Below are 27,766 nucleotides of genomic sequence, written 5' to 3'. Positions count from 1 at the left end.
GATGATCCCAGTGCAGAGCAGGTGATGATCCCAGGGGGGATGAGCAGGTGATGATCCCAGGGGGGAGCAGGTGATGATCCCAGGGAGGATCAGGTGATGATCCCAGGGAGGATCAGGTGATGATCCCTGGGATGAGCAGGTGATGATCCCTGTGCAGAGCAGGTGATGATCCCAGGCAAGATCAGGTGATGATCCCAGGGATGAGCAGGTGATGATCCCAGGGGGGAGCAGGTGATGATCCCAGGGGGGAGCAGGTGATGATCCCAGGCAAGATCAGGTGATGATCCCAGGGGGGAGCAGGTGATGATCCCAGGGGGGAGCAGGTGATGATCCCAGTGAGGAGCAGGTGATGATCCCAGGGAAGATCAGGTGATGATCCCAGGGGGGAGCAGGTGATGATCCCAGTGCAGAGCAGGTGATGATCCCAGTGAGGAGCAGGTGATGATCCCAGTGGAGAGCAGGTGATGATCCCAGGGAAGATCAGGTGATGATCCCAGTGGGGAGCAGGTGATGATCCCAGTGAGGAGCAGGTGATGATCCCTGTGAGGAGCAGGTGATGATCCCAGTGGAGAGCAGGTGATGATCCCAGGCAAGATCAGGTGATGATGCCAGGGAGGAGCAGGTGATGATCCCAGGGAAGATCAGGTGATGATCCCAGTGCAGAGCAGGTGATGATCCCAGGGATGAGCAGGTGATGATCCCAGGGATGAGCAGGTGATGATCCCAGTGCAGAGCAGGTGATGATCCCAGGCAAGATCAGGTGATGATCCCAGGCAAGATCAGGTGATGATCCCAGGGATGAGCAGGTGATGATCCCAGTGCAGAGCAGGTGATGATCCCAGGGGGGAGCAGGTGATGATCCCAGGGGGGAGCAGGTGATGATCCCAGGGGGGAGCAGGTGATGATCCCAGGGGGGAGCAGGTGATGATCCCAGGGGGGAGCAGGTGATGATCCCAGGGGAGAGCAGGTGATGATCCCAGGGGGGAGCAGGTGATGATCCCAGTGAGGAGCAGGTGATGATCCCAGTGCAGAGCAGGTGATGATCCCTGTGCAGAGCAGGTGATGATCCCAGTGCAGAGCAGGTGATGATCCCAGTGGAGATCAGGTGATGATCCCAGGGAGGAGCAGGTGATGATCCCAGTGAGGAGCAGGTGATGATCCCAGTGAGGAGCAGGTGATGATCCCAGGGGGGAGCAGGTGATGATCCCAGGGAAGATCAGGTGATGATCCCAGGCAAGATCAGGTGATGATCCCAGGGTGATCCCCAGAGCCGCAGGGGGGAGGGAGGGCTCAGCCACATCCCCGGTGCCATCACCTCCATGCCATTCCTGTCCATGTCCTGTGTCCCCTGTCCCGTGTCCCCTGTCCCGTGTCCCCTGCTGAGGTGGCTCTCGTCCTGTGCCCCCAGGGCTGGGTCACAGAGCCAGGGTCATCACCCTGTCCTCCCCCAAGTGCGCGTCGCCGAAGGGCCGCGAGACCCCCCGAGGTACGGAAGCGCCCGAGCCGGCGGCTGTGACTGACCACTGAGCACTGACCACTGACCCCCACTCACTCCCTGCCCCTCCCACTAATGGCCAGTAACCCCAGTAACCCCCCCAGCCCCCCCTGCTGCTCCAGGTGTGCCACGGGCACGGGAAGGACCCGGCACCTCGCCAGGTTTGCTTTGGGCTCCTCGGCCTCTGCGGTGCCGGGGCAGGGCTGTGGGGCAGGTGGCAGGGCTGGGGGCAGGTGGCAGGGCTATGGGGCAGGTGGCAGGGCTGGGGGGCAGGTGGCAGGGCTGGGGGGCAGGTGGCAGGGCTATGGGGCAGGTGGCAGGGCTATGGGGCAGGTGGCAGGGCTGGGGGGCAGGTGGCAGGGCTGGGGGCAGGTGGCAGGGCTATGGGGCAGGTGGCAGGGCTATGGGGCAGGTGGCAGGGCTGGGGGGCAGGTGGCAGGGCTATGGGGCAGGTGGCAGGGCTATGGGGCAGGTGGCAGGGCTGGGGGGCAGGTGGCAGGGCTGGGGGCAGGTGGCAGGGCTATGGGGCAGGTGGCAGGGCTGGGGGGCAGGTGGCAGGGCTATGGGGCAGGTGGCAGGGCTGGGGGGCAGGTGGCAGGGCTGGGGGGCAGGTGGCAGGGCTATGGGGCAGGTGGCAGGGCTATGGGGCAGGTGGCAGGGCTGGGGGGCAGGTGGCAGGGGTGGGTGGCAGGGCTCTGGGGCAGGTGGCAGGGCTGGGGCAGGTGGCAGGGCTATGGGGCAGGTCGCAGGGCTATGGGGCAGGTGGCAGGGCTGGGGGGCAGGTGGCAGGGCTATGGGGCAGGTGGCAGGGCTATGGGGCAGGTGACAGGGGAGTGGGGCAGGTGATGGGGCTGTGGGGCAGGTGATGGAGCTGTGGGGCAGGGACAGGGCTGGGGGGCACAGGACAGGTCCCAGTGATGCTGGGCAGGGCATTGGCACAGGGGACAGGGCTGTAGGGCAGTGGCACAGGGGACAGGACAGTGGCACAGGGGACAGGGCAGTGACACAGGGGACAGGGCTGTAGGGCTGTAGGCCAGTGGCACAAGGGACGGCACAGGTGACAGGTGACAAGGGACAGGTGACAGGGCAGTGGGGCAGTGGCACAGGGGACAGGGCAGTGGCACAGGGGACAGGGCTGTAGAACAGTGGCACAGGGGACAGGGGACAGGTGACAGGGCACAGGTGGCAGGGCAGTGGCACAGGTGACAGTCCCGGTGACACCAGACCGGGCTGTGACGATGCCAGTGCCACACGGAGCCAGCGGGGTCGGAATCCCGCAGCACGCAGAGGGAGAGGGAGCCAAAGCAAACCCGGTGCCCCCCGGCACCCCCGGCATGTGTCCCTTGGCATGTGCCCTGTGCCCCCCTAGGCACGTTCCATGTGCCCCCGGGGTGTGCCATGTGCCCCCCGGGGTGTGCCATGTGCCCCCCGGGGTGTGCCATGTGCCCCCCGGGGTGTGCCATGTGCCCCCCGGGGTGTGCCATGTGCCCCCCTGGCACGTGCCATGTGCCCCCCGGGGTGTGCCATGTGCCCCCCAGGGTGTGCCATGTGCCCCCTGGCGTGTGCCATGTGCCCCCCCTGGGGTGTGCCATGTGCCCCCTGGGGTGTGCCATGTGCCCCCCAGGGTGTGCCATGTGCCCCCCAGGGTGTGCCATGTGCCATGTGCCCCCCTGGCGTGTGCCATGTGCCCCCTGGCATGTGCCATGTGCCCCCCAGGGTGTGCCATGTGTCCCCAGGGTGTGCCATGTGTCCCCTGGGGTGTGCCATGTGCCCCCCAGGGTGTGCCATGTGCCATGTGCCCCCCGGGGTGTGCCATGTGCCCCCTGGGGTGTGCTGTGTGCCATGTGTCCCCTGGCGTGTGCCATGTGCCACATGCCCCCGTGGCATGTGCCATGTGCCCCCCCGGGGTGTGCCATGTGCCCCCCGGGGTGTGCCATGTGCCCCCTGGCGTGTGCCATGTGCCCCCCCGGGGTGTGCCATGTGCCCCCTGGCGTGTGCCATGTGCCCCCCCGGGGTGTGCCATGTGCCCCCTGGGGTGTGCCATGTGCCCCCCAGGGCGTGCCATGTGTCCCCTGGGGTGTGCCATGTGTCCCTTGGCATGTGCCATGTGCCCCCCCTGGGGTGTGCCATGTGCCCCCCGGGGTGTGCCATGTGCCCCCCCTGGGGTGTGCCATGTGCCCCCTGGGGTGTGCCATGTGCCCCCTGGGGTGTGCCATGTGCCCCCTGGGGTGTGCCATGTGCCCCCTGGGGTGTGCCATGTGCCCCCTGGGGTGTGCCATGTGCCCCCCAGGGTGTGCCATGTGCCATGTGCCCCCCTGGCGTGTGCCATGTGCCCCCTGGCATGTGCCATGTGCCCCCCAGGGTGTGCCATGTGCCCCCAGGGTGTGCCATGTGTCCCCAGGGTGTGCCATGTGTCCCCTGGGGTGTGCCATGTGCCCCCCAGGGTGTGCCATGTGCCCCCTGGCGTGTGCCATGTGTCCCCCTGGGGTGTGCCATGTGCCCCCCAGGGTGTGCCATGTGCCCCCCGGGATGTGCCATGTGCCCCCCGGGATGTGCCATGTGCCCCCTGGGGTGTGCCATGTGCCCCCCGGGGTGTGCCATGTGCCCCCTGGCGTGTGCCATGTGCCCCCCGGGATGTGCCATGTGCCCCCTGGGGTGTGCCATGTGCCCCCCTGGCGTGTGCCATGTGCCCCCCGGGGTGTGCCATGTGCCCCCTGGGGTGTGCTGTGTGCCATGTGTCCCCTGGCGTGTGCCATGTGCCACATGCCCCCGTGGCATGTGCCATGTGCCCCCCCGGGGTGTGCCATGTGCCCCCCGGGGTGTGCCATGTGCCCCCTGGCGTGTGCCATGTGCCCCCCCGGGGTGTGCCATGTGCCCCCTGGCGTGTGCCATGTGCCCCCCCGGGGTGTGCCATGTGCCCCCTGGGGTGTGCCATGTGCCCCCCAGGGCGTGCCATGTGTCCCTTGGCATGTGCCATGTGCCCCCCCTGGGGTGTGCCATGTGCCCCCCGGGGTGTGCCATGTGCCCCCCCTGGGGTGTGCCATGTGCCCCCTGGGGTGTGCCATGTGCCCCCCAGGGTGTGCCATGTGCCATGTGCCCCCCTGGCGTGTGCCATGTGCCCCCTGGCATGTGCCATGTGCCCCCCAGGGTGTGCCATGTGTCCCCAGGGTGTGTCATGTGTCCCCAGGGTGTGCCATGTGTCCCCTGGGGTGTGCCATGTGCCCCCCAGGGTGTGCCATGTGCCCCCTGGCGTGTGCCATGTGCCATGTGCCCCCCGGGGTGTGCCATGTGCCCCCCAGGGTGTGCCATGTGCCCCCTGGCGTGTGCCATGTGCCATGTGCCCCCCGGGGTGTGCCATGTGCCCCCCAGGGTGTGCCATGTGCCCCCCAGGGTGTGCCATGTGCCCCCTGGCATGTGCCATGTGTCCCCCGGGGTGTGCCATGTGCCCCCCAGGGTGTGCCATGTGCCCCCTGGCATGTGCCATGTGCCCCCTGGCGTGTACCATGTGCCCCCCGGGGTGTGCCATGTGCCCCCCGGGGTGTGCCATGTGCCCCCTGGGGTGTGCCATGTGCCCCCAGGATGTGCCATGTGCCCCCCGGGGTGTGCCATGTGCCCCCCGGGGTGTGCCATGTGCCCCCTGGGGTGTGCCATGTGCCCCCCGGGGTGTGCCATGTGCCCCCCCTGGGGTGTGCCATGTGCCCCCTGGCGTGTGCCATGTGCCCCCTGGGGTGTGCCATGTGCCCCCTGGGGTGTGCCATGTGCCCCCCAGGGTGTGCCATGTGCCCCCCAGGGTGTGCCATGTGCCATGTGCCCCCCTGGCGTGTGCCATGTGCCCCCTGGCATGTGCCATGTGCCCCCCAGGGTGTGCCATGTGCCCCCCCAGGGTGTGCCATGTGCCCCCCGGGGTGTGCCATGTGCCCCCTGGGGTGTGCCATGTGCCATGTGCCCCCTGGCATGTGCCATGTGCCCCCTGGCATGTGCCATGTGCCCCCCCGGGATGTGCCATGTGCCCCCCCGGGGTGTGCCATGTGCCCCCCCGGGATGTGCCATGTGCCCCCTGGGGTGTGCCATCTGCCCCCGGGGTGTGCCATGTGCCCCCTGGCACATGCCATGTGCCCCCTGGCACCCCCTGGCACCCCGGGCCGGGCCCCCCGAGCCCAGCCCCTCCTGAGCCGCCCCGTCCCGCAGGGAAGTGGGGCAGCATCCGCGCCAGCGGCCGCGCCAGCAGCTACGGCCTCAACGTGGAGGTGGGGTCCCGCCTGGCCGGGAAGGACCTGCTGGGGACACAGCACAACGGGACCCCCGGGGAGCCCCCCTTCCTGCGCCAGCACCGCGCCTCGCTCTACATCATCGGGGACAAGTCCCAGCTGAAGGTGACACGGCGGGGACGGAGCTGCAGGGGCTGGAGGTGTCCAGGGATGGAGCTGGGAAGGTTCTGGAGCCCCAGGAAGAGCTGTGGGAGCTGGGAAGGTTCTGGAGCCCCAGGAAGAGCTGTGGGAGCTGGGAAGGTTCTGGAGCCCCAGGAAGAGCTGTGGGAGCTGGGAAGGGGCTCAGCCTGGAGCAAAGGGGGATCAGGGGGACCTTGTGGCTCTGCACAAGTCCCTGGCAGGAGGGGACAGCCGGGGGGTCGGGCTGTGCTGCCAGGAACAGGGACAGGAGGAGAGGGAACGGCCTCAGGCTGGGCCAGGACAGGCTCAGGCTGGGCCAGGACAGGCTCAGGCTGGGCCAGGACAGGCTCAGGCTGGGCCAGGACAGGCTCAGGCTGGGCCAGGACAGGCTCAGGGTGGGCCAGGACAGGCTCAGGGTGGGCCAGGACAGGCTCAGGCTGGGCCAGGACAGGCTCAGGCTGGGCCAGGACAGGCTCAGGGTGGGCCAGGACAGGCTCAGGGTGGGCAGCAGCAGGAATTTCCCCATGGAAAGGGGGTCAGGCCCTGGAGGTGCCCAGGGAGGGTTGGATTCCACCCCTGGAGGTGCCCAGGAAGGTTTCCAGCCCAGGGAGGGTTGGATTCCCCATCCCCGAGCTCCCAGGGAGGTTTCCAGCCCAGGGAGGGTTGGATTCCCCACCCCTGGAGGTGCCCAGGGAGGTTTCCAGCCCAGGCCGTGCCGTGCCCCGCAGGGTGTGAAGCCGGACCCGCTGCAGCACTGGGAGCTGGTGCCCATCGAGGTGTTCGACGTGCGCCAGGTCAAGGCCAGCTTCAAGAAGCTGATGAAGGCCTGCGTGCCCGGCTGCCCCTCCAGCGAGCCCAGCGTGGCGTTCCTGCGCTCCCTGGAGGAGTCGGAGTGGCTGTCCCAGGTCAGAGCCCCTCCCTGGGAGCTCGGCTGGCTGGGGGGACGGGGCTGGGACCATCCAGAGCTCAGCTCTGAGGGGCTGGGACCATCCAGAGCTCAGCTCCGAGGGGCTGGGACCATCCAGAGCTCAGCTCCGAGGGGCTGGCACCATCCAGAGCTCGGCTCCGAGGGGCTGGGACCATCCAGAGCTCAGCTCCGAGGGGCTGGGACCATCCAGAGCTCAGCTCCGAGGGGCTGGGACCATCCAGAGCTCAGCTCCAAGGGGCTGGGACCATCCAGAGCTCAGCTCTGAGGGGCTGGGACCATCCAGAGCTCAGCTCTGAGGGGCTGGGACCATCCAGAGCTCGGCTCCGAGGGGCTGGGACCATCCAGAGCTCAGCTCCAAGGGGCTGGGACCATCCAGAGCTCAGCTCCAAGGGGCTGGGACCATCCAGAGCTCAGCTCTGAGGGGCTGGCACCATCCAGAGCTCGGCTCTGAGGGGCTGGGACCATCCAGAGCTCAGCTCTGAGGGGCTGGGACCATCCAGAGCTCAGCTCCAAGGGGCTGGGACCATCCAGAGCTCAGCTCCGAGGGGCTGGGACCATCCAGAGCTCAGCTCTGAGGGGCTGGGACCATCCAGAGCTCAGCTCTGAGGGGCTGGGACCATCCAGAGCTCAGCTCTGAGGGGCTGGGACCATCCAGAGCTCGGCTCCGAGGGGCTGGGACCATCCAGAGCTCAGCTCTGAGGGGCTGGGACCATCCAGAGCTCAGCTGGATGGAGCTGTGGGGCTGGGAGTGCCGGGCAGGACCCGAGGGGCTGGGATGGGGATGGAGCTGGGATGGGGACAGGGATGGGGACAGGGATGGGACGGGGCTGGGGACAGGGATGGGACAGGGCTGGGACAGGGATGGGACAGGAATGGGACAGGAATGGGACAGGATGAGCAGGGGCAGCAGCCTGGGGTGACCTGTCCAGAGTGGGAGGGGATGGCTGGGGGTCCCCCGTGCCCTGTCCCTGCTGCCGTGTCTGAGCATGGGACGGTGGCCCCGGTGACCCCCAAGCATGAGGTGTTGGCCCCAGTGACCCCCGAGCGTGGGGTGGTGGCCCTGGTGACCCCTGAGCGTGGGACGGTGGCCCCAGTGACCCCCGAGCGTGGGGTGGTGGCCCCGGTGACCCCCGAGCGTGGGGTGGTGGCCCTGGTGACCCCCAAGCGTGGGACGGTGGCCCCAGTGACCCCTGAGCGTGGGGTGGTGGCCCTGGTGACCCCTGAGCGTGGGGTGGTGGCCCTGGTGACCCCCAAGCATGAGGTGTTGGCCCAGGTGCCCCCCGAGCGTGGGACGGTGGCCCCAGTGACCCCCGAGCGTGGGGTGGTGGCCCTGGTGACCCCCAAGCGTGGGACGGTGGCCCCAGTGACCCCTGAGCGTGGGGTGGTGGCCCTGGTGACCCCTGAGCGTGGGGTGGTGGCCCTGGTGACCCCCGAGCGTGGGGTGGTGGCCCCGGTGACCCCCGAGCGTGGGGTGGTGGCCCCGGTGACCCCCGAGCGTGGGGTGGTGGCCCCAGTGACCCCCGAGCGTGGTGGCCTCGCTCCAGAGATGGTCAAACCCCCAGCCCAGCCCAGGAATTGCCCTTCCCTGCTCACCCCTCCCCGCCCTGCGCAGATCCACAAGATCCTGCAGATCTCGGTGCTGGTGGTGGAGCTGCTGGACACGGGCTCCTCCGTGCTGGTCAGCCTGGAGGACGGCTGGGACATCACCACGCAGGTGAGAGTGTCCCTGGTGTCCCCACAGCCCCCTGTCCCTGCAGGTGGTGTCCCTGGTGTCCCCTGTCCCCACAGCTGGTGTCCCTGAGCCCCCCTGTCCCCACAGGTGGTGTCCCTGGTGTCCCCTAAGCCCCCCTGGTGTCCCCCTGTCCCCACAGGTGGTGTCCCTGGTGTCCCCTAAGCCCCCCTGGTGTCCCCCTGTCCCCGCAGGTGGTGTCCCTGGTGTCCCCCCTGTCCCCACAGCTGGTGTCCCTGAGCCCCCCTGTCCCCACAGCTGGTGTCCCTGGTGTCCCCTGAGCCCCCCTGGTGTCCCCTGTCCCCACAGCTGGTGTCCCTGAGCCCCCCTGTCCCCACAGGTGGTGTCCCTGGTGCAGCTCCTGTCCGACCCCTATTACCGGACGCTGGAGGGGTTCCGGCTGCTGGTGGAGAAGGAGTGGCTGTCCTTCGGCCACCGCTTCAGCCACCGCGGCGCCCAGACCCTGGCGGGGCAGAGCAGCGGCTTCGCCCCCATCTTCCTGCAGTTCCTGGACTGCGTGCACCAGGTGAGCCCGGCCGGACCCCGAGTGACCACTGGGGACCCTGAGTGACCACTGGGGACACTGAGTGTATCCTGAGTGACCACTGGGACCCTGAGTGTTCCCTGAGTGACCACTGGGGACACTGAGTGTATCCTGAGTGACCACTGGGGACCCTGAGTGTACCCCGAGTGACCACTGGGGACCCTGAGTGTTCCCTGAGTGACCACTGGGGACCCTGAGTGACCACTGGGGACCCTGAGTGTTCCCTGAGTGACCACTGGGACCCTGAGTGTACCCTGAGTGACCACTGGGGACACTGAGTGTTCCCTGAGTGACCACTGGGGACACTGAGTGACCACTGGGGACCCTGAGTGTTCCCTGAGTGACCACTGGGGACACTGAGTGACCACTGGGGACACTGAGTGTTCCCTGAGTGACCACTGGGGACACTGAGTGACCACTGGGGACACTGAGTGTTCCCTGAGTGACCACTGGGGACACTGAGTGTTCCCCGAGTGACCACTGGGACCCTGAGTGACCACTGGGGACCCTGAGTGTACCCTGAGTGACCACTGGGGACGCTGAGTGTACCCTGAGTGACCACTGGGACCCTGAGTGACCACTGGGGACACTGAGTGTATCCTGAGTGACCACTGGGACCCTGAGTGTACCCCGAGTGACCACTGGGGACACTGAGTGTATCCTGAGTGACCACTGGGACCCTGAGTGACCACTGGGGACACTGAGTGACCACTGGGGACCCTGAGTGTACCCTGAGTGACCACTGGGGACACTGAGTGTACCCTGAGTGACCACTGGGGACCCTGAGTGACCACTGGGGACACTGAGTGACCACTGGGGACCCTGAGTGTACCCTGAGTGACCACTGGGGACCCTGAGTGACCACTGGGGACCCCAAGTGGCCAGCAGGACCCCCGAGTGTCCACTGGGACCCCCGAGTGGCCAGCAGGACCCCTGAGTGACCACTGGGACCCCCGAGTGGCCAGCAGGACCCCTGAGTGTCCACGGGGACCCCTGAGTGTCCACGGGGACCCCCGAGTGGCCAGCAGGACCCCCGAGTGGCCATCAGGACCCCTGAGTGGCCAGCAGGACCCCCGAGTGGCCAGCAGGACCCCCGAGTGGCCAGCAGGACCCCTGAGTGGCCAGCAGGACCCCTGAGTGTCCACAGGGACCCCCGAGTGGCCAGCAGGACCCCCGAGTGGCCAGCAGGACCCCTGAGTGGCCATCAGGACCCCTGAGTGACCACTGGGACCCCCGAGTGACCACTGGGACCCCCTGAGTGGCCAGCAGGACCCCCGAGTGGCCATCAGGACCCCCGAGTGGCCATCAGGACCCCCGAGTGGCCATCAGGACCCCTGAGTGACCACTGGGACCCCCGAGTGGCCATCAGGACCCCTGAGTGGCCAGCAGGACCCTCCTGGGGCGGCCGGGAGGGCGCAGCCCGTGGGTCGCGGCCATCGCGGGGCTCTCCCGTCCCCGCAGATCCACCTGCAGTTCCCCATGGAGTTCGAGTTCAGCCTGTACTACCTGAAGTTCCTCAGCTACCACTACATTTCCAACCGCTTCCGGACATTCCTGCTGGACTCGGACTACGAGCGCATCGAGCTGGGTGAGGGCGGCGTGCGGGGCCGGGGCCGGCTCCTGCCCGTGCCCCCGTCACACCCCGTGTCCCCCCGTGTCCCCCAGGGCTCCTGTACGAGGAGAAGGGCGAGAGGAAGGGCCAGCAGGTCACCAAATCCATCTGGGATTACATCGACCGCCTCAACAAGAAATCTCCCGTCTTCTTCAACTACCTGTACGCACCTGAGGACGGGGAGGTGAGAGCTGGGGGCACCTGCAGCTCTGGGAATTGCCAATTGCCAACATCCAGCCCTGTCCTCTGGCACTGGGAGCCATTCCCTGGCTCCTGGCCCTGCAGCCCTGGCCCAGTCCCTCTGCAGCTCTCCTGGAGCCCCTTCAGGCCCTGCAGGGGCTCTGAGCTCTCCCTGGAGCCTTCTCCTCTCCAGGGGAACATTCCCAGCTCTCCTGGAGCCCCTTCAGGCCCTGCAGGGGCTCTGAGCTCTCCCTGGAGCCTTCTCCTCTCCAGGGGAACATTCCCAGCTCTCCTGGAGCCCCTTCAGGCCCTGCAGGGGCTCTGAGCTCTCCCTGGAGCCTTCTCCTCTCCAGGGGAGCATTCCCAGCTCTCCTGGAGCCCCTGCAGGCCCTGCAATGTTCTAGAATCTCTCCCTGGAGCACTCTCCCAGTTCCCTGGGGTCGCTCCGTCCCCTCGGTCCGGCCGGGGATGTCCAGCCTGGCCGCGCTGTCCTTGCTGAGCCGCCGCTCCCGCAGGTGCTGAGGCCGTACAGCAACATCTCCAACCTGAAGGTGTGGGATTACTACACGGAGGAGACGCTGGCCGAGGGCCCCTCGTACGACTGGGAGCTGGCGCAGCCGGAGCCGCCGGAGGAGCCGGAGCGCCAGGACACGGCGGCCCCGCAGAGCAAGCGCCGCGTCATCTGGCCCTGCTACGACAACCGCAGCCGCGTGGAGCCCGACGCCATCTCCAGACTGCTGGAGGTCAGAAACGGGCTGGAAACGGGGGTGGGACCAGGGTGGAACTGGGATGGAACCGGGATGGAACCGGGATGGAACCGGAGATGGAACTGGGGATGGAAACGGGGATGGAACTGGGATGGAACTGGGGAGGGAACCAGGGATGGAACCCGGGATGGGACCAGGGATGGAACCAGGGGTGGAACCAGGCTGGAACCGGGATGGCACTGGGATGTCACTGGGATGGAACCGGAATGGAACCAGGATGGAACGGGGGATGGAACCGGGATGGAACCGGGATGGCACTGGGATGGAACTGGGATGGAACCGGGGATGGAACCAGGGATGGAACCAGGATGGAACCCGGGATGGAACTGGGGATGGAACCAGGATGGAACTGGAATGGCACCGGGATGGAACCGGGGATGGGACCGGGCTGGAACCGGGGGTGGAACCGGGATGGAACCGGGATGGAACTGGGATGGAACTGGGATGGAACCGGGATGGAACCGGGGATGGAACCGGGGATGGAACCGGGGATGGAACCGGGGATGGAACCGGGATGGAACCGGAATGGCACTGGGATGGAATGGGGGATGGAACTGGGATGGAACTGGGATGGAACTGGGATGGAACCGGGATGGAACCGGGATGGAACCGGGATGGAACCGGGATGGAAACGGGGATGGAACTGGAATGGCACTGGGATGGAATGGGGGATGGAAACGGGGATGGAACCGGGATGGAACTGGGGATGGAACCGGGATGGAACCGGGATGGAACCAGGCTGGAACCAGGGATGGGACCAGGATGGAACTGGGGATGGAACCGGGGATGGAACTGGGATGGAACTGGGATGGCACCCAGCAGAGCCCCCACACAGGACAGCGGCCCTGGGACAGGGACGGTGGCCCCAGGAGAGGGACGGTGGCCCCAGGAGAGGGATGGTGGCCCCAGGAGAGGGATGGTAGCCCCAGGAGAGGGATGGTGGCCCCAGGACAGGACAGTGGCCCCAGAGGCTTTGTCCCCTCCGGGGCTTATGCCGGAATCCTCCCCACAGGAGCTGCACAACCTGGAGATGGAGCTGGGGCAGGTCCCGGAGCGCTGGAAGGACACGTGGGACAAGGTGAAAGCGTCCCAGCGCACGGAGGGGCGGCAGGAGGGCAGCAGGGTAGGTGACAGGGGTGACAGGGGGTGACACAGAGGGTGATGGGGGTGACAGGGGTGATGGGGGTGACAGGGGGTGACAGGGGCTGTGACAGGAGTGACAGAGGTGTGACAGGAGTGACGGTGTGACAGGGTGTGACAGGCTGGTGCTGGTGCTGGTTCTGCTGGTGGTTGTGGTTCTGGTTGTGATGGTTCTGCTGGTGGTTGTGCTGGTGGTTGTTCTGCTGGTTCTGCTGTTGGTGCCGATTCTGCTGGTGGTGCTGGTTGTGCTGCTGGTTGTGGTGCTGGTGCTGGTTGTGGTTCTGGTGCTGTTTGTGGTGCCAGTTCTGCTGGTGGTTCTGGTTGTGGCGCTGGTGCTGGTTCTGGTGCTGGTGCTGTTCGTGGTGCCGGTTCTGCTGGTGGTTCTGGTTCTGGTGCTGTTTGCGGTGCTGGTTCTGGTTCTGGTGCTGGTTCTGGTTCTGCTGGTGGTTCTGGTGCTGGTGCTGTTTGCGGTGCTGGTTCTGGTTCTGGTGCTGGTTCCGGTGCCGGTGCTGTTTGTGGTGCCGGTTCTGCTGCTGGTTCTGGTGCTGGTTCTGGTGCTGGTTCTGGTGCTGTTTGCGGTGCCGGTTCTGGTTCTGGTGCCGGTTCTGGTTCCGGTTCTGGTGCTGGTTCTGGTGCTGGTTCTGGTGCTGGTTCTGGTTCTGGTGCCAGTTCTGGTTCCAGTTCTGGTTCTGGTGCCGTTTGCAGTGCCAGTTCTGGTTCTGGTTCCGGTTCTGGTTCCGGTTCTGGTTCTGGTGCTGTTTGCGGTGCCGGTTCTGGTTCCGGTTGTGGTGCTGGTGCTGGTGCTGTTTGCGGTGCCGGTTCTGGTTCTGGTGCTGGTTCTGGTTCCGGTTCTGGTTCTGGTGCTGTTTGCGGTGCCGGTTCTGGTTCCGGTTCTGGTTCTGGTGCTGTTTGCAGTGCCGGTTCTGGTGCTGGTTCTGGTGCCGGTTCTGGTTCCGGTTCTGGTTCTGGTGCTGGTTCTAGTTCTGGTGCTGGTTCTGGTTCCGGTTCTGGTTCTGGTGCTGTTTGCGGTGCCGGTTCTGGTTCCGGTTCTGGTTCTGGTGCTGTTTGCGGTGCCGGTTCCGGTTCCGGTTCTGGTGCTGGTTCTGGTGCTGGTGCCGGTTCTGGTGCCGGTTCTGGTGCCGGTTCTGGTTCCGGTTCCGGTTCTGGTGCTGTTTGCGGTGCCGGTTCCGGTTCCGGTGCTGGTTCTGTTTGCGGTGCCGGTGCCCAGCCCCAGCCGTGTCCGGGTCCCCGGGCCCCGCTGACGCCGTCGCCGTCCCGCAGACCCCCAGCTCGCTGCTGATGTCGTCGGGGCTGTCGCACCAGCGGCGCTCGCTGGGCGTGTACCTGCAGGAGAGCGGGGTGGGCTCCACGCTCAACCTCAGCCTGGACAGCGACACCAGCAGCACCTCCACCCCCTCCAGCGGGAAAGCCGGCGGCCGCCGCAGCACCTCCACCCTCTACAGCCAGTTCCAGATGTCCGAGAGCGAGAACAGGCAGGGAACGGGCTGGGACCCATGGGATGGGATCCATGGGATGGGATCCATGGGATGGGATCCATGGGATGGGATCCATGGGATGGGAATGGGGATGGGATCCATGGGATGGGATCCATGGGATGGGATCCATGGGATGGGATGGGATCCATGGGATGGGAATGGGGATGGGATCCATGGGATGGGATCCATGGGATGGGATCCATGGGATGGGATGGGATCCATGGGATGGGATCCATGGGATGGGAATGGGATCCATGGGATGGGACCCATGGGATGGGATCCATGGGATGGGATGGGATCCATGGGATGGGATCCATGGGATGGGAATGGGATCCATGGGATGGGACCCATGGGATGGGATCCATGGGATGGGATGGGATCCATGGGATGGGAATGGGGATGGGATCCATGGGATGGGATCCCATGGGAACGGGATGGGAATGGGATGGGATGAGATGGGAATGGATTGGGATGGGATGGGAACGGGATGGGATGGGGATGGGAATGGGATGGGGATGGGGATTGCACTGGGAATGGGCTGGGGATGGATTGGGATAGGATGGGGATGGGAACAGGCTGGGGATAGGCTGGGGACAGGATGGGAATGGGATGGGATGGGGATGGGATGGGAATGGGCATGGGCTGGGGACGGGCTGGGATTGCACTGGGAATGGGCTGGGAATGGCGGCAGGGGGAAGGAGATCCCTCCCGGGGGACCAGGACGTGGATCCCAGTGGGTTCCCATCCCTGACCCTGCTGTTTCTGGCTCCTTCCTGCCCCACAGATCTTATGAGGGGTCTCTGTACAAGAAAGGCGCCTTCATGAAACCCTGGAAGTCTCGGTGGTTTGTGCTGGATAAAACCAAACATCAGGTACTGGGTGGGCCTCGGGGTCTGTCCTGTCCCTCCATCCCATCAGTCCCATCCCATGGATCCCATCCCATGGATCCCATCCCATCCCATGGATCCCATCCCATGGATCCCATGGATCCCATCCCATCCCATGGATCCCATCCCATGGATCCCATCCCATGGATCCCATCCCATCCCATCCCATGGATCCCATCCCATGGATCCCATCCCATGGATCCCATCCCATCCCATCCCATGGATCCCATCCCATCCTATGGATCCCATCCTATGGATCCCATCCTATGGATCCCATGGATCCCATCCCATGGATCCCATCCCATGGATCCCATCCCATCCCATGGATCCCATCCCATCCCATCCCATGGATCCCATCCCATCCCATCCCATCCCATCCCATGGATCCCATCCTATGGATCCCATCCCATCCCATCCCATCCCATGGATCCCATCCCATCCCATCCCATGGATCCCATCCCATCCCATCCCATCCCATCCCATCCCATGGATCCCATCCTATGGATCCCATCCCATCCCATCCCATCCCATCCCATGGATCCCATCCCATCCCATCCCATGGATCCCATCCCATGGATCCCATCCCATCCCATGGATCCCATGGATCCCATCCCATCCCATGGATCCCATCCCATGGATCCCATCCCATCCCATCAATCCCATCCCATCCCATCAATCCCACCCCACCCCACGGATCCCATCCCGTCCCTGAGCGCGCCTCTCCGCAGCTGCGGTACTACGACAGCCGGATGGACACGGAGTGCAAGGGGGTCATTGACCTGGCCGAGGTGGAGTCCATCACCCCGGGGACCCCCACCATGGGAGCCCCCAAGACGGTGGACGAGAAGGCTTTCTTCGACGTGAGTGTCCCGGGGTTCACTCTGGGCGGCTCTGGGGCGCTGCCCCCTCCGGAGCGCCCTCAGCCCCTCCTGTCTCCGCCCGCAGCTGAAGACGACGAAACGAGTTTACAATTTCTGCGCCCAGGACGTGCAGCTGGCCCAGCAATGGATCGATCGCATCCAGAGCTGCCTGTCGGACGCGTGAGCCCGGCTCAGCGGAGCCGCACTCCCAGGAGCAGAGGCAGCGCCGGGCTCCAGGCCGAGCCCGGGACCGAGGGAGAGGAGGAGGAGGAGCGGCCCTTCCTCGCCCCCCGCGGGCGCACGGGCGCGTCCGGGCCGGGTGGCACAGGCAGGGATCCCTCGCGTTGGAGCGGGCGGGGGGCCCGGCTCGCCCCCGGCCCCGGCTGAGCCGCGTCGTGACCCCGAGTCCTCCGTGGGCTCCGGCCCCGCTCCGGCTCCAGGGCCGGGGTCCCCCCACACCCCCACACCCCCACCCCGCACTGCTGGGGGAGGCAGAGCTGCCCCCTCGTCCTGTCCTGCCCCCCTCGCGTGTCTGCCCGAGCCCCCCGGAACCTGCCCGGCCCCTCCTGGCCCGGGAGCGCGTCCTGGGGTCCCCTCCCGTCCTGCCGGAGCCGGGACCTGCAGGGATGGCACAGGGGACAGAGCCCGGGACCTGCAGGGATGGCACAGGGGACAGAGCCCGGGACCCCCGGGGATGGCACAGGGGACAGAGCCCCAGAGCCCCGGGGATGGCGGAGGGGACAGAGCCCGGGACCTGCAGGGATGGCACAGGGGACAGAGCCCCGGAGCCCAGGGGATGGCGGAGGGGACAGAGCCCGGGACCCCCGGGGATGGCACAGGGGACAGAACCCGGGACCCCCGGGGATGGCGGAGGGGACAGAGCCCGGGACCCCCGGGGATGGCACAGGGGACAGAACCCGGGACCCCCGGGGATGGCGGAGGGGACAGAGCCCGGGACCCCCGGGGATGGCGGAGGGGACAGAGCCCCGGAGCCCAGGGGATGGCGGAGGGGACAGCGTGGAGCTCCGGGGCCATCCCGCATCGTGTCCCACCCTGGAGCCTCGCCCAGCTGTGCGCGGGAGCGGGAATGCCGGGAATACCGGGAATGCCGGGAATGCCGGGAATACCGGGAATACCGGGAATAGCGGGAATGCTGGGGCGCTGCAGGCGCTGGCTCCGTGTCCCCGGTGGGGACGTGGCCGTGGCTGCTCCCAGCGGGCAGGAGACTCCTCGGGCTGTGGCCAGGGGTCCCTGTCCCGCTGGGGTCCCTGTGCTGGGGTCCCTGTCCCGCTGGGGTCCCTGTCCTGCTGGGGTCCCTGTCCTGCTGGGACAGTCTCTACCTCCAGGCTGCCCGTCCCGGGGGCACAATTCCTGCGGGAGGTGCCAAATGCTGCGCCTGGGTGCCCCCCTGTCCCCTCCCGGGGGGTGGGGACCAGCCCAGCCCCGGGATGAGGGTCCCCTCTGGCTGCCCACACGGGGCTGGGACAGGGCTGGGACAGTGGCCCTGCGGGTGCCACCCGGTGTCTGCAGGGTCTCCTTTGCACAGGTCACCCCCCCCACCCCCCCCCCAGGGCTCTCCTCCCTCCCAACTCCTCCCCCCGGGTGCCCCCTTTGTGCTCTGCCTGTGCCCAGCCCGGGGGGATCCAGGGGAGCGGCTCCTGTCCTTGTCCTGGTCCCTGTCCCCATCCCTGTCCTCATCCCTGTCCCTGTCCCATCTCTGCCCTTGTCCCTGTCCCTGTGTCCCATCCCTGTCCCCATCCCTGTCCCTGTGTCCCTGTCCCATCCCTGTCCCCTGTCCCTGTGTCCCTGTCCCATCCCTGTCCCTGTGTCCCATCCCTGTCCCTGTGTCCCCATCCCTGTCCCCATGTCCCCATCCCTGTCCCATCCCTGTCCCTGTGTCCCTGTCCCATCCCTGTCCCATCCCTGTCCCTGTGTCCCTGTCCCATCCCTGTCCCCTGTCCCTGTGTCCCTGTCCCTGTCCCATCCCCGCTGTCCCCCCGCTGCTGCCCCCCCTCATTTCCGGGGGTCTCTCGGTACAGCCCCGGCTCCTGCAGCCCCCCCTGTCCCGCAGCGCTGTGAGCCGGGGGTTGGGCGTGGGGGGACCCCCGAGGGGTCACTCGGCCCCAGCAGCGCCAGGACCGACCCCCCCGGCCCCCCCAGCCGTGTTGTTTTTAAAGTCCAGCGTTTTATTTCAGAGCTCTTTGTACAGTCCCGTTGCTCTGGTCCATCCTGGCTGTGCAGGTGTAACACGGAGGTTTTGTAACTCACCCAGCAGTTGTAGATTATTGAAGTTCCTGTACATTGTGTCAAACATGCAGAGTCCTTGTATTGTATTTGTGCCTAGAGGAAAAGGTTATTCTATAAAGAGAAAACTAACGGAATTTAATAAAAAAATTAATATGAGAGACGCTCCTCCAGCCTCGCTGAGCGCCGGGAAAGGCGGCGGAGCCCGGGGACACGGCCCGGCCTCGGCTCCCGCTGGGCCACGGGGGGATCCCGGGGGATCCTGGCACAGATCCCTGAGCAGGATCCGCTCCATCCCAGCCGCTGCTGCTCGGGGCTGTCACCACCCCAACCTGGCAGGAGGGGACAGCCGGGGGGATTTGGGATCTTATCCCAGGAACAGGGACAGGAGGAGAGGGAACGGCCTCGGGCTGGGCCAGGACAGGCTCAGGATGGGCCAGGACAGGCTCAGGGGGGGCAGCAGCAGGAATTTCCCCATGGAAAGGGGGTCAGGGCCTGGAGGTGCCCAGGGAGGTTTGCAGTGCCCATCCCTGGAGGTGCCCAGGGAATTCCTGGAGGTGGCACTCAGGGGACAAGGTGGGCATCGGGCACAGCTGGGGCTCCATGGGCTGGGAGGGCTTTTCCAGCCCCAGGGATCCCGGGATTCCATCGGGGTCCAGCCCTGCCCATCCCGAAGCCCCTCGGGACCCTCAGCGTGTCCTGCAGGACGGAGGAACCCAGCACTGGCACGTGAATTTTGAGCTTTTATTGATAGTTGGAATTTACAGCCTAAAACTGACAACATAGAGAGATGCAGACTTTTTTTCCTTTTTCTTATTTTCTTTTTTTTTTTTTTTTCATTTTCAGTCTCTTTTTTACAAAAAAAAACAACAAAAAACAAACCCAAAAACCAAAAACCAAAATAACCAAAAAAGCCACCAGCATCAGATTTACAATATAAAAGTTTTGACAGTAGAGAGACTAAAGTACATCTGGAATTACTCAGAAAAATAATCAGGGAGAAGGCAGTCATTTCCGATTTGTCGCTCGTATTTACAGTAATCCACAGACATTGCTTACAAAGACCCGGAGCCCACGTTAAGGGCAGTTGGCACCGAGCGGCTCCCGCGGCTCCCCGCGGCCCCTCCGTGGTTTTATTGCTTTGTGGGGCCGCTGATGGTGGAAAGGCATCGAGTCCCCCCCGCTGGGACACCCCCAGCCCTCGGGAATTGCCTCGGGAACTGCCGGGATGTCCCCGCTGCCAGCGCGGATTGCCAGGGAGGGCTCGGTGGGATTTGGGAAGAGCAGCGGAGCTGAAAATCCGGGCTCGGGCTGGGACCCCCTGCAAGATCCCCAAATCCATCCATCCCACCCCACCAGGGGCTGTTGGATTTCTGGGATCTCCAGCCCCCATCCCAAATTCCCAACCCTGGAATTGGCTCTGCCTGGGCCGGGACGCGGCACCGGCGCCGTTCCCGAGGCCTTTTCCCAAAACGAGCCAGGGCAGGAGCCAGGCACGGCCTGGGATGGGCACAGAGCCCCCAGGGTGGGCACAGAACCCCTGGGATGGGCACAGAACCCCAGGGTGGGCACAGAACCCCAGGGTGGGCACAGAACCCCAGGGTGGGCACACAGCCCCCGGGATGGGCACAGAGCCCCTGGGGTGGGCACAGAGCCCCCGGGGTGGGCACAGAGCCCCCGGGATGGGCACAGAACCCCTGGGATGGATCCAGAGCCCCCGGGATGGGCACAGAGCCCCCAGGATGGGCACAGAGCCCCCAGGATGGGCACAGAACCCCTGGGATGGGCACAGAGCCCCCAGGATGGGCACAGAGCCCCCAGGGTGGGCACAGAGCCCCTGGGATGGATCCAGAGCCCCCGGGATGGGCACAGAACCCCTGGGATGGATCCAGAGCCCCCGGGATGGGCACAGAGCCCCCAGGATGGGCACAGAGCCCCCAGGATGGGCCTGGAGGCCCCAGGGTGGGCACAGAACCCCCAGGGTGGGTCTGGAGCCCCCCAGATGTGCCCAGAGCCCCCGGGATGAGCACAGAACCCCCAGGGTGGGCACAGAGCCCCCAGGGTGGGCTCAGAACCCCCAGGACGGGCCCAGAGCCCCCAGGCCCAGCCCAGAGCCCGGACAGAATCCGCTCCCTCAGGCCCCCCGGCACCGCTGTGCCCCCAGAGCCTCCCGCTCCCCCCAGATCCGAAATTATTCCCACCAAAGAATTTCGGGATCATTTTCACATCCCGGGGGGCTCCGGGGGATCCTCCCGCTTGGTGTGAACAGTCAGAGCCACCAGGGATGGACAGGCCCCGGAGAAGCGGCTCCGGAGGCTCCAACAGGGAATGCTCCGAGTGAGGATGGAGGGAAAGAGCAGCCGGGGAGGGATCGGCCGGAGGAAATGGATCCTGCAGGAAAAGCACCGGGAAGCACCGGGATCGGGATGTGCCAGCAGGGATCAGGACCCCGGGACTCGGGTGGGATTAAAGGTTTGGAAAATGTCACGGAGAACGCCTGGAAAATTCCACATTCCCACCCAAACCCCCCCAGCGCCGCTGCAGCCGGGTCGGACACGGAAGGCAAAGATGGAAAGGAGGGAAAGGGAAAATCCGAGAGCTCCAGGGACCCCCTGGGATGGATCCGGCCTGGAAAAGCCTCCGGGGAAAACGGAACTGGGATGGAACTGAGGGAAGGAATCGCTCCATCCTCAGCCCTGGGAGCCGGGAATTGCCAGCCCTGCCCAGCAGCTGGGACTGGGACTGGGACTGGGATTGGGAATGGGACTGGGACTGGGACTGGGATGGATTGGGATTGGGATTGGGACTGGGATTGGGACTGGGATTGGGACTGGGATTGGGACTGGGACTGGGAATGGGAATGGGACGGATTGGGAATGGGATTGGGGTTGGGACTGGGACTGGGACTGGGACTCGGATTGATTTGGACTGGGATTGGGAATGGGATTGGGGTTGATTTGGATTGGGATTGGATTGGTTTGGACTGGGAATGGGATTTGGACTGGGATTGGGATTGATTGGGACTGGGGCTGGGATTGGATTGATTTGAACTGGGATTGATTTGGACTGGGATTGGGACTGGGACTGGGATTGATTTAGACTGGGATTGGGATTTGGACTGGAATTGGGACTGATTTGGACTGGGATTGGGATTGATTTGGATTGGGATTGGATTGATTTGAACTGGGATTGGGATTTGGACTGGGATTGGGATTGGGACTGGGATTGGGATTTGGACTGGGATTGGGATTTGGACTGGGATTTGGACTGGGACTGGGACTGGACTGGTTTGTACCGACGCCGGAGCCCATTGGGAAGGTGCAACTCTCCTGCTCCAGGAGATCCCAGCAAAGCCAAAAGCTCTGGGAAAAACGGGATTTGGGCAAGTTTAGAAATCTCTGCGATAAATTTTTATAAATATTCCCCATTTCCAGCAAACACCGGGAATGGGAGCGTGGGGAGGGAAGGAGGAGCCAGGGACACGCTCGGAGCAGCTCCTGCTGCCACCGCCGGGATGTCCCCAGTGTCCCCTCACCCCCATCCCATGGATCCGTCCCCTCTGGAATGTCCCTGCCTGTCCCCAGTGTCCAGGGATGCACTGACGGATCCAGGGATGCATTAAGGGATCCAGGGATGCACTGATGGATCCAGGGATGCATTAAGGGATCCAGGGATGCATTAAGGGATCCAGGGATGCACTGATGGATCCAGGGATGCATTAATGGGATCCAGGGATGCATTAAGGGATCCAGGGATGCATTAAGGGATCCAGGGATGCATTAATGGGATCGAGGGATGCACTGACAGATCCAGGGATGCACTGATGGATCCAGGGATGCATTAAGGGATCCAGGGATGCACTGATGGATCCAGGGATGCACTGACGGATCCAGGGATGCATTAATGGATCCAGGGATGCACTGATGGATCCAGGGATGCATTAAGGGATCCAGGGATGCATTAAGGGATCCAGGGATGCACTGACGGATCCAGGGATGCATTAAGGGATCTAGGGATGCATTAAGGGATCCAGGGATGCACTGATGGATCCAGGGATGCACTGATGGATCCAGGGATGCATTAAGGGATCCAGGGATGCACTGACGGATCCAGGGATGCATTAAGGGATCCAGGGATGCATTAATGGATCCAGGGATGCATTAAGGGATCCAGGGATGCATTAATGGGATACAGGGATGCACTGATGGATCCAGGGATGCACTGATGGATCCAGGGATGCATTAATGGGATCCAGGGATGCACTGATGGATCCAGGGATGCATTAAGGGATCCAGGGATGCACTGACGGATCCAGGGATGCATTAAGGGATCCAGGGATGCATTAATGGATCCAGGGATGCACTGATGGATCCAGGGATGCATTAATGGGATCCAGGGATGCACTGACGGATCCAGGGATGCACTGATGGATCCAGGGATGCATTAATGGGATCCAGGGATGCATTAAGGGATCCAGGGATGCATTAAGGGATCCAGGGATGCACTGACGGATCCAGGGATGCATTAAGGGATCCAGGGATGCATTAATGGGATCCAGGGATGCACTGATCGATCCAGGGATGCACTGATGGATCCAGGGATGCATTAAGGGATCCAGGGATGCACTGACGGATCCAGGGATGCACTGATGGATCCAGGGATGCATTAATGGGATCCAGGGATGCATTAAGGGATCCAGGGATGCACTGAGGGATCCAGGGATGCATTAAGGGATCCAGGGATGCATTAATGGGATCCAGGGATGCATTAATGGGATCCAGGGATGCACTGATGGATCCAGGGATGCATTAATGGGATCCAGGGATGCATTAAGGGATCCAGGGATACACTAATAACAGGAAAAGGAGCCGTGAGGTGCAGGGGGAAGAGCACAGGGAACAGAAATCCAGTGTTGGGACTGGGATGGATTTAAGGCACCGGGAACAGTGGGAACTGGGAATGGCTGCAGGAAACTGGGAATGGCTGCAGGGAGCAGGGATGCAGGGATTAAGTTCAGGGATGCAGGGATTAAATCCAAGGATGCAGGGATTAAGTCCAGGGATGCTGGGATGAAGTCCAGGGGTGCAGGAATTAAGTTCAGGAATGCTGGGATGAAGTCCAGGGATGCAGGGATGAAGTTCAGGGATGCAGGGATGAAGTCCAGGGATGCTGGGATAAAGTTCAGGGATGCAGGGATTAAGTTCAGGGATGCTGGGATTAAGTTCAGGGATGCTGGGATGACGTGCAGGGATGCTGGGATGAAGTTCAGGGATGCTGGGATTAAGTTCAGGGATGCAGGGATGAAGTTCACGGATGCTGGGATGAAGTTCAGGGATGCAGGGATTAAGTTCAGTGATGCAGGGATGAAGTTCAGGGATGTTGGGATAAAGTTCAGGGATGTTGGGATAAAGTTCAGGGATGCAGGGATGAAGTGCCAGGAGGACACGGAATGCACAGGGCCAGGAACAGCTGCAAGGACCAAGGACCATGGAACTGGGATGAGGATCAGGGATCTGCAGGGACCAAGGGATGGCTCCAAGGGCCAGGGAAGGGCTCCAGGGAACCAGGAATTCTCAGGAGGACACGGAAAGCACTCAAGGACCACGAACAAAGGAACTCCAGACCCAGCTCCGGGAAATTCCCTGTCCCAATCCCAAGGGCAGCCCAAGGGCCCCTCGGGGCTCTCCAGGAGCAGTTTGGGAATGCGGAGAGTGGGAGAAACATTCCCAAGTTCTCCAGGAACATCTGCTGTGCCCCTGGGTAATTCCATTCCACGTTTGGATCCATGAGATCCAAGGAGGGCATCCTCTGGGAATCCACCCCCAGGGAATCCTACAGAATTCCCAAAATTCCACCAAAGTTCTGCAGAACCACCTCTGAGCATCAACACGGCAGCAGAAAGGATCTGATCCTCGTTTCCATCTGCCCAAGGAATCTGAGGGAATCAAAAGGAGAAGGGAAAAGCCCCGAATGAAGGAGAGAGGAAAATCCCTCTCTCCCCATCAGCATCCAATACAAACATGCACATTCCAGGGGAATGTCCCAGTGCTGGGAGCGGTGAGAGCCACCGGGAATTCCGGGAATTCCGCACAAATCCAGGCTGGGACAGCACAAAGCCCTTCCTGGATGAGGTAAGAGAGGTTCAGGTGAGCGAAGGCGCCGGGGAGGAGCAGAATTGATCCTTTCCCGTTTGTTTGTCCCAAAGTTCAGCCCCAAATACACCCAGGAAATTCCAGGCTTTGCTGGAACTTCCCAGTACGGAGGGAAAAAACCAGGATCAAAAATCTCATTCCCAATAAATTCCTGATCAAGTCAGGAACGTCATCCAGGACAAAGCCAACGGGAACTGATCCATTCTCCAAATGTTGGACGCCATTCCTGCCACTGCCACATGTCATTAATTAACACAGGAAGTTAATTATTCATTAACGCTGCCAAATCCCAAATCCAATCTCACAGAGCAGAGGGAAAATGCCGATAATGATCCAAGGGTGACGCCTCCATCCCGGCTTTCCATGGATACAGCAGCACATCCCGTCCCAAGGGAGAGCCCAGGGGAGCGGGACAGGGAGCTGGGACAGCGGGAATGGGAACGGGAATGGGGATGGGAGTGGGAATGGGAATGGGAATGGGGATGGGAATGGGAGTGGGAATGGGAGTGGGAATGGGAATGGGGATGGGAGTGGGAATGGGAGTGGGAACGGGAATGGGAATGGGAGTGGGAATGGGAACGGGAATGGGAATGGGGATGGGAATGGGGATGGGAGTGGGAATGGGAGTGGGAACGGGAATGGGAACAGGGATGGGAACAGGAATGGGGATGGGAATGGGAACGGGAATGGGGATGGGAACGGGAACGGGAATGGGGATGGGAATGGGAATGGGAACAGGAATGGGGATGGGAATGGGGATGAGGATGGGGATGGGGATGGGGATGGGAATGGGAACGGGAACGGGAATGGGAACAGGAGTGGGAACGGGAGTGGGAACGGGAATGGGAATGGGAACAGGGATGGGAATGGGAATGGGAACGGAAACGGGAATGGGAACGGGAATGGGAACGGGAACAGGAACGGGAACGGGAATGGGAATGGGAACGGGAATGGGAACAGGAACGGGAATGGGAATGGGAACGGGAATGGCAGCAGGAGCTCCCATCCCAAGGTGCAGCTGTGGCCCGTGAGGACGGAAGCGGGAATTCTCTCTGGGCAGCCCAGCAGTCCCCAGTTTAAACCAGTTCAGAGCCAGTCCATGAGTGACATCATTGTCACACACATTGGGATCAGCATCCCAACAAACACCTGGAATTCTGCCTGGCTGACTGTTCTGCCCCAGGAGGAGCAGAATTGTGGTTCAGGGAAGTTTTTGGCTGGGAATGACCGGAATATTCCCTGCAGGGAATTCTGGACACGGCCCTGGCACCCCCTGCCTGTCCTGAGCCCCAGGAATGCTCCATCCCATGGGATCCGAACACCGGGATTTGGGATTCCAAGAGCTGCAGAACGCTCCCCTCCCCCACTGCAGGTGCCACCGCAGGGCTTGGGAGGCTGGGGGAGGGGTGGAGTGACAGGGACAGGGACAAGGATGGGGACAGGGACAGGGGATGGGGACAGGGTTTGGGACAGGGATGGGGACAAGGATTGGGACAGGGACAGGGACAGGACAGGGACAGGGACAGGGACAGGGACAGGGACAGGGACAGGGATTGGGACAGGGACAGGGAAAGGACAGGGACAGGGACAGGGATTGGAACAGGGACAGGGATTGGAACAGGGACAGGGATTGGGACAGGGACAGGGATTGGGACAGGGACAGGGACAGGGCTGCTCCGACACCGTGGGATGCTGCCAGCCCCAAGGAGCCCCTTGTTCCCCATCCCCCAGGGACAGACGCGCCACGGCCCAGAAATTCCCGGGACAGCCCAAAGGGATGAGCTTCAGCTCTAACTGTGCCCGAGACCCCCTCCCCTCCTCTCCCATCCCATCCCATGGATCCCATCCCATCCCAGGGGGGAGCAGCCGGCATGGCGGGATCACCGGATCCCGGATGGGAAGCCAGGAGAGTGGGATCACCAGATCCCGGATGGATGCGGCTGGCATGGCAGGATCACCAGATCCCAGAAGGATGAAGCCAGCTGGGATGGATGGATGGATGATGGATGGATGATGGATGGATGATGGATGGATGGATGGATGGATGATGGATGGATGGATGGATGGATGATGGATGGATGATGGATGGATGATGGATGGATGGATGGATGGATGATGGATGGATGGATGGATGGATGGATGGATGATGGATGGATGGATGGATGGATGGATGGATGGATGGATGATGGATGGATGGATGGATGGATGATGGATGATGGATGGATGGATGATGGATGGATGATGGATGGATGATGGATGGATGATGGATGATGGATGATGGATGGATGGATGGATGGATGGATGGATGGATGGATGATGGATGGATGATGGATGATGGATGGATGGATGATGGATGGATGGATGATGGATGGATGGATGGATGGATGGATGGATGGATGATGGATGGATGATGGATGATGGATGGATGATGGATGGATGATGGATGATGGATGGATGGATGATGGATGATGGATGGATGGATGGATGATGGATGGATGGATGATGGATGGATGGATGATGGATGGATGGATGGATGGTTGGATGGATGGATGGATGGATGGATGGATGGATGGATGGATGATGGATGGATGGATGATGGATGGATGGATGATGGATGGATGATGGATGGATGGATGGATGGATGGATGGATGGATGGATGGATGATGGATGGATGATGGATGATGGATGGATGGATGATGGATGGATGGATGGATGGATGGATGATGGATGGATGATGGATGGATGATGGATGATGGATGGATGATGGATGGATGGATGGATGATGGATAGATGATGGATGGATGGATGGATGGATGGATGGATGGATGATGGATGGATGGATGATGGATGATGGATGGATGGATGATGGATGGATGATGGATGGATGATGGATGATGGATGGATGGATGATGGATGGATGATGGATGGATGATGGATGGATGATGGATGGATGGATGGATGGATGGATGGATGGATGGATGGATGATGGATGATGGATGGATGGATGGATGATGGATGATGGATGGATGGATGATGGATGATGGATGGATGGATGATGGATGATGGATGGATGGATGGATGGATGATGGATGGATGATGGATGGATGGATGATGGATGGATGGATAATGGATGGATGATGGATGGATGATGGATGGATGGATGGATGGATGATGGATGGATGGATGATGGATGGATGATGGATGATGGATGGATGGATGATGGATGGATGATGGATGGATGATGGATGATGGATGGATGGATGATGGATGGATGGATGGATGGATGATGAATGGATGATGGATGGATGGATGGATGGATGATGGATGGATGGATGGATGATGG

General features: G+C 62.9%; 1 protein-coding gene across 6 annotated transcripts in view; it reads left to right on the top strand.

Moving 5' to 3' along the window:
• Nucleotides 1–18,429, top strand: part of SBF1 (SET binding factor 1) — a 135,259-nt gene extending 116,830 nt beyond the window's left edge. For 4 of the 6 annotated variants that reach the window (XM_086886218.1, XM_086886220.1, XM_086886221.1 and 1 more), the window contains 12 exons: nucleotides 5,684–5,868; nucleotides 6,612–6,788; nucleotides 8,424–8,525; nucleotides 8,881–9,066; nucleotides 10,546–10,672; nucleotides 10,750–10,880; nucleotides 11,392–11,619; nucleotides 12,656–12,766; nucleotides 14,065–14,276; nucleotides 15,064–15,151; nucleotides 15,895–16,026; nucleotides 16,112–18,429. In XM_086886218.1, the coding sequence (XP_086742344.1) occupies nucleotides 5,684–5,868; nucleotides 6,612–6,788; nucleotides 8,424–8,525; nucleotides 8,881–9,066; nucleotides 10,546–10,672; nucleotides 10,750–10,880; nucleotides 11,392–11,619; nucleotides 12,656–12,766; nucleotides 14,065–14,276; nucleotides 15,064–15,151; nucleotides 15,895–16,026; nucleotides 16,112–16,210 (1,778 nt within the window). In that variant the 3' untranslated portion in view covers nucleotides 16,211–18,429. Of the gene's footprint in view, nucleotides 1–1,408; nucleotides 1,487–5,683; nucleotides 5,869–6,611; nucleotides 6,789–8,423; nucleotides 8,526–8,880; nucleotides 9,067–10,545; nucleotides 10,673–10,749; nucleotides 10,881–11,391; nucleotides 11,620–12,655; nucleotides 12,767–14,064; nucleotides 14,277–15,063; nucleotides 15,152–15,894; nucleotides 16,027–16,111 lie in introns of all 6 variants that reach the window. The other 2 variants (XM_086886216.1, XM_086886215.1) reach the window with 1 other exon arrangement.
• The last annotated feature ends 9,337 nt before the right edge of the window (nucleotides 18,430–27,766 follow it).

Source organism: Cyanistes caeruleus, chromosome 4 (assembly GCF_971803275.1).
Source record: "Cyanistes caeruleus chromosome 4, bCyaCae1.hap1.1, whole genome shotgun sequence".
In the NCBI taxonomy this organism is placed as follows: domain Eukaryota; kingdom Metazoa; phylum Chordata; class Aves; order Passeriformes; family Paridae; genus Cyanistes; species Cyanistes caeruleus.
This window is presented reverse-complemented; position numbering and strand designations above follow the sequence as displayed.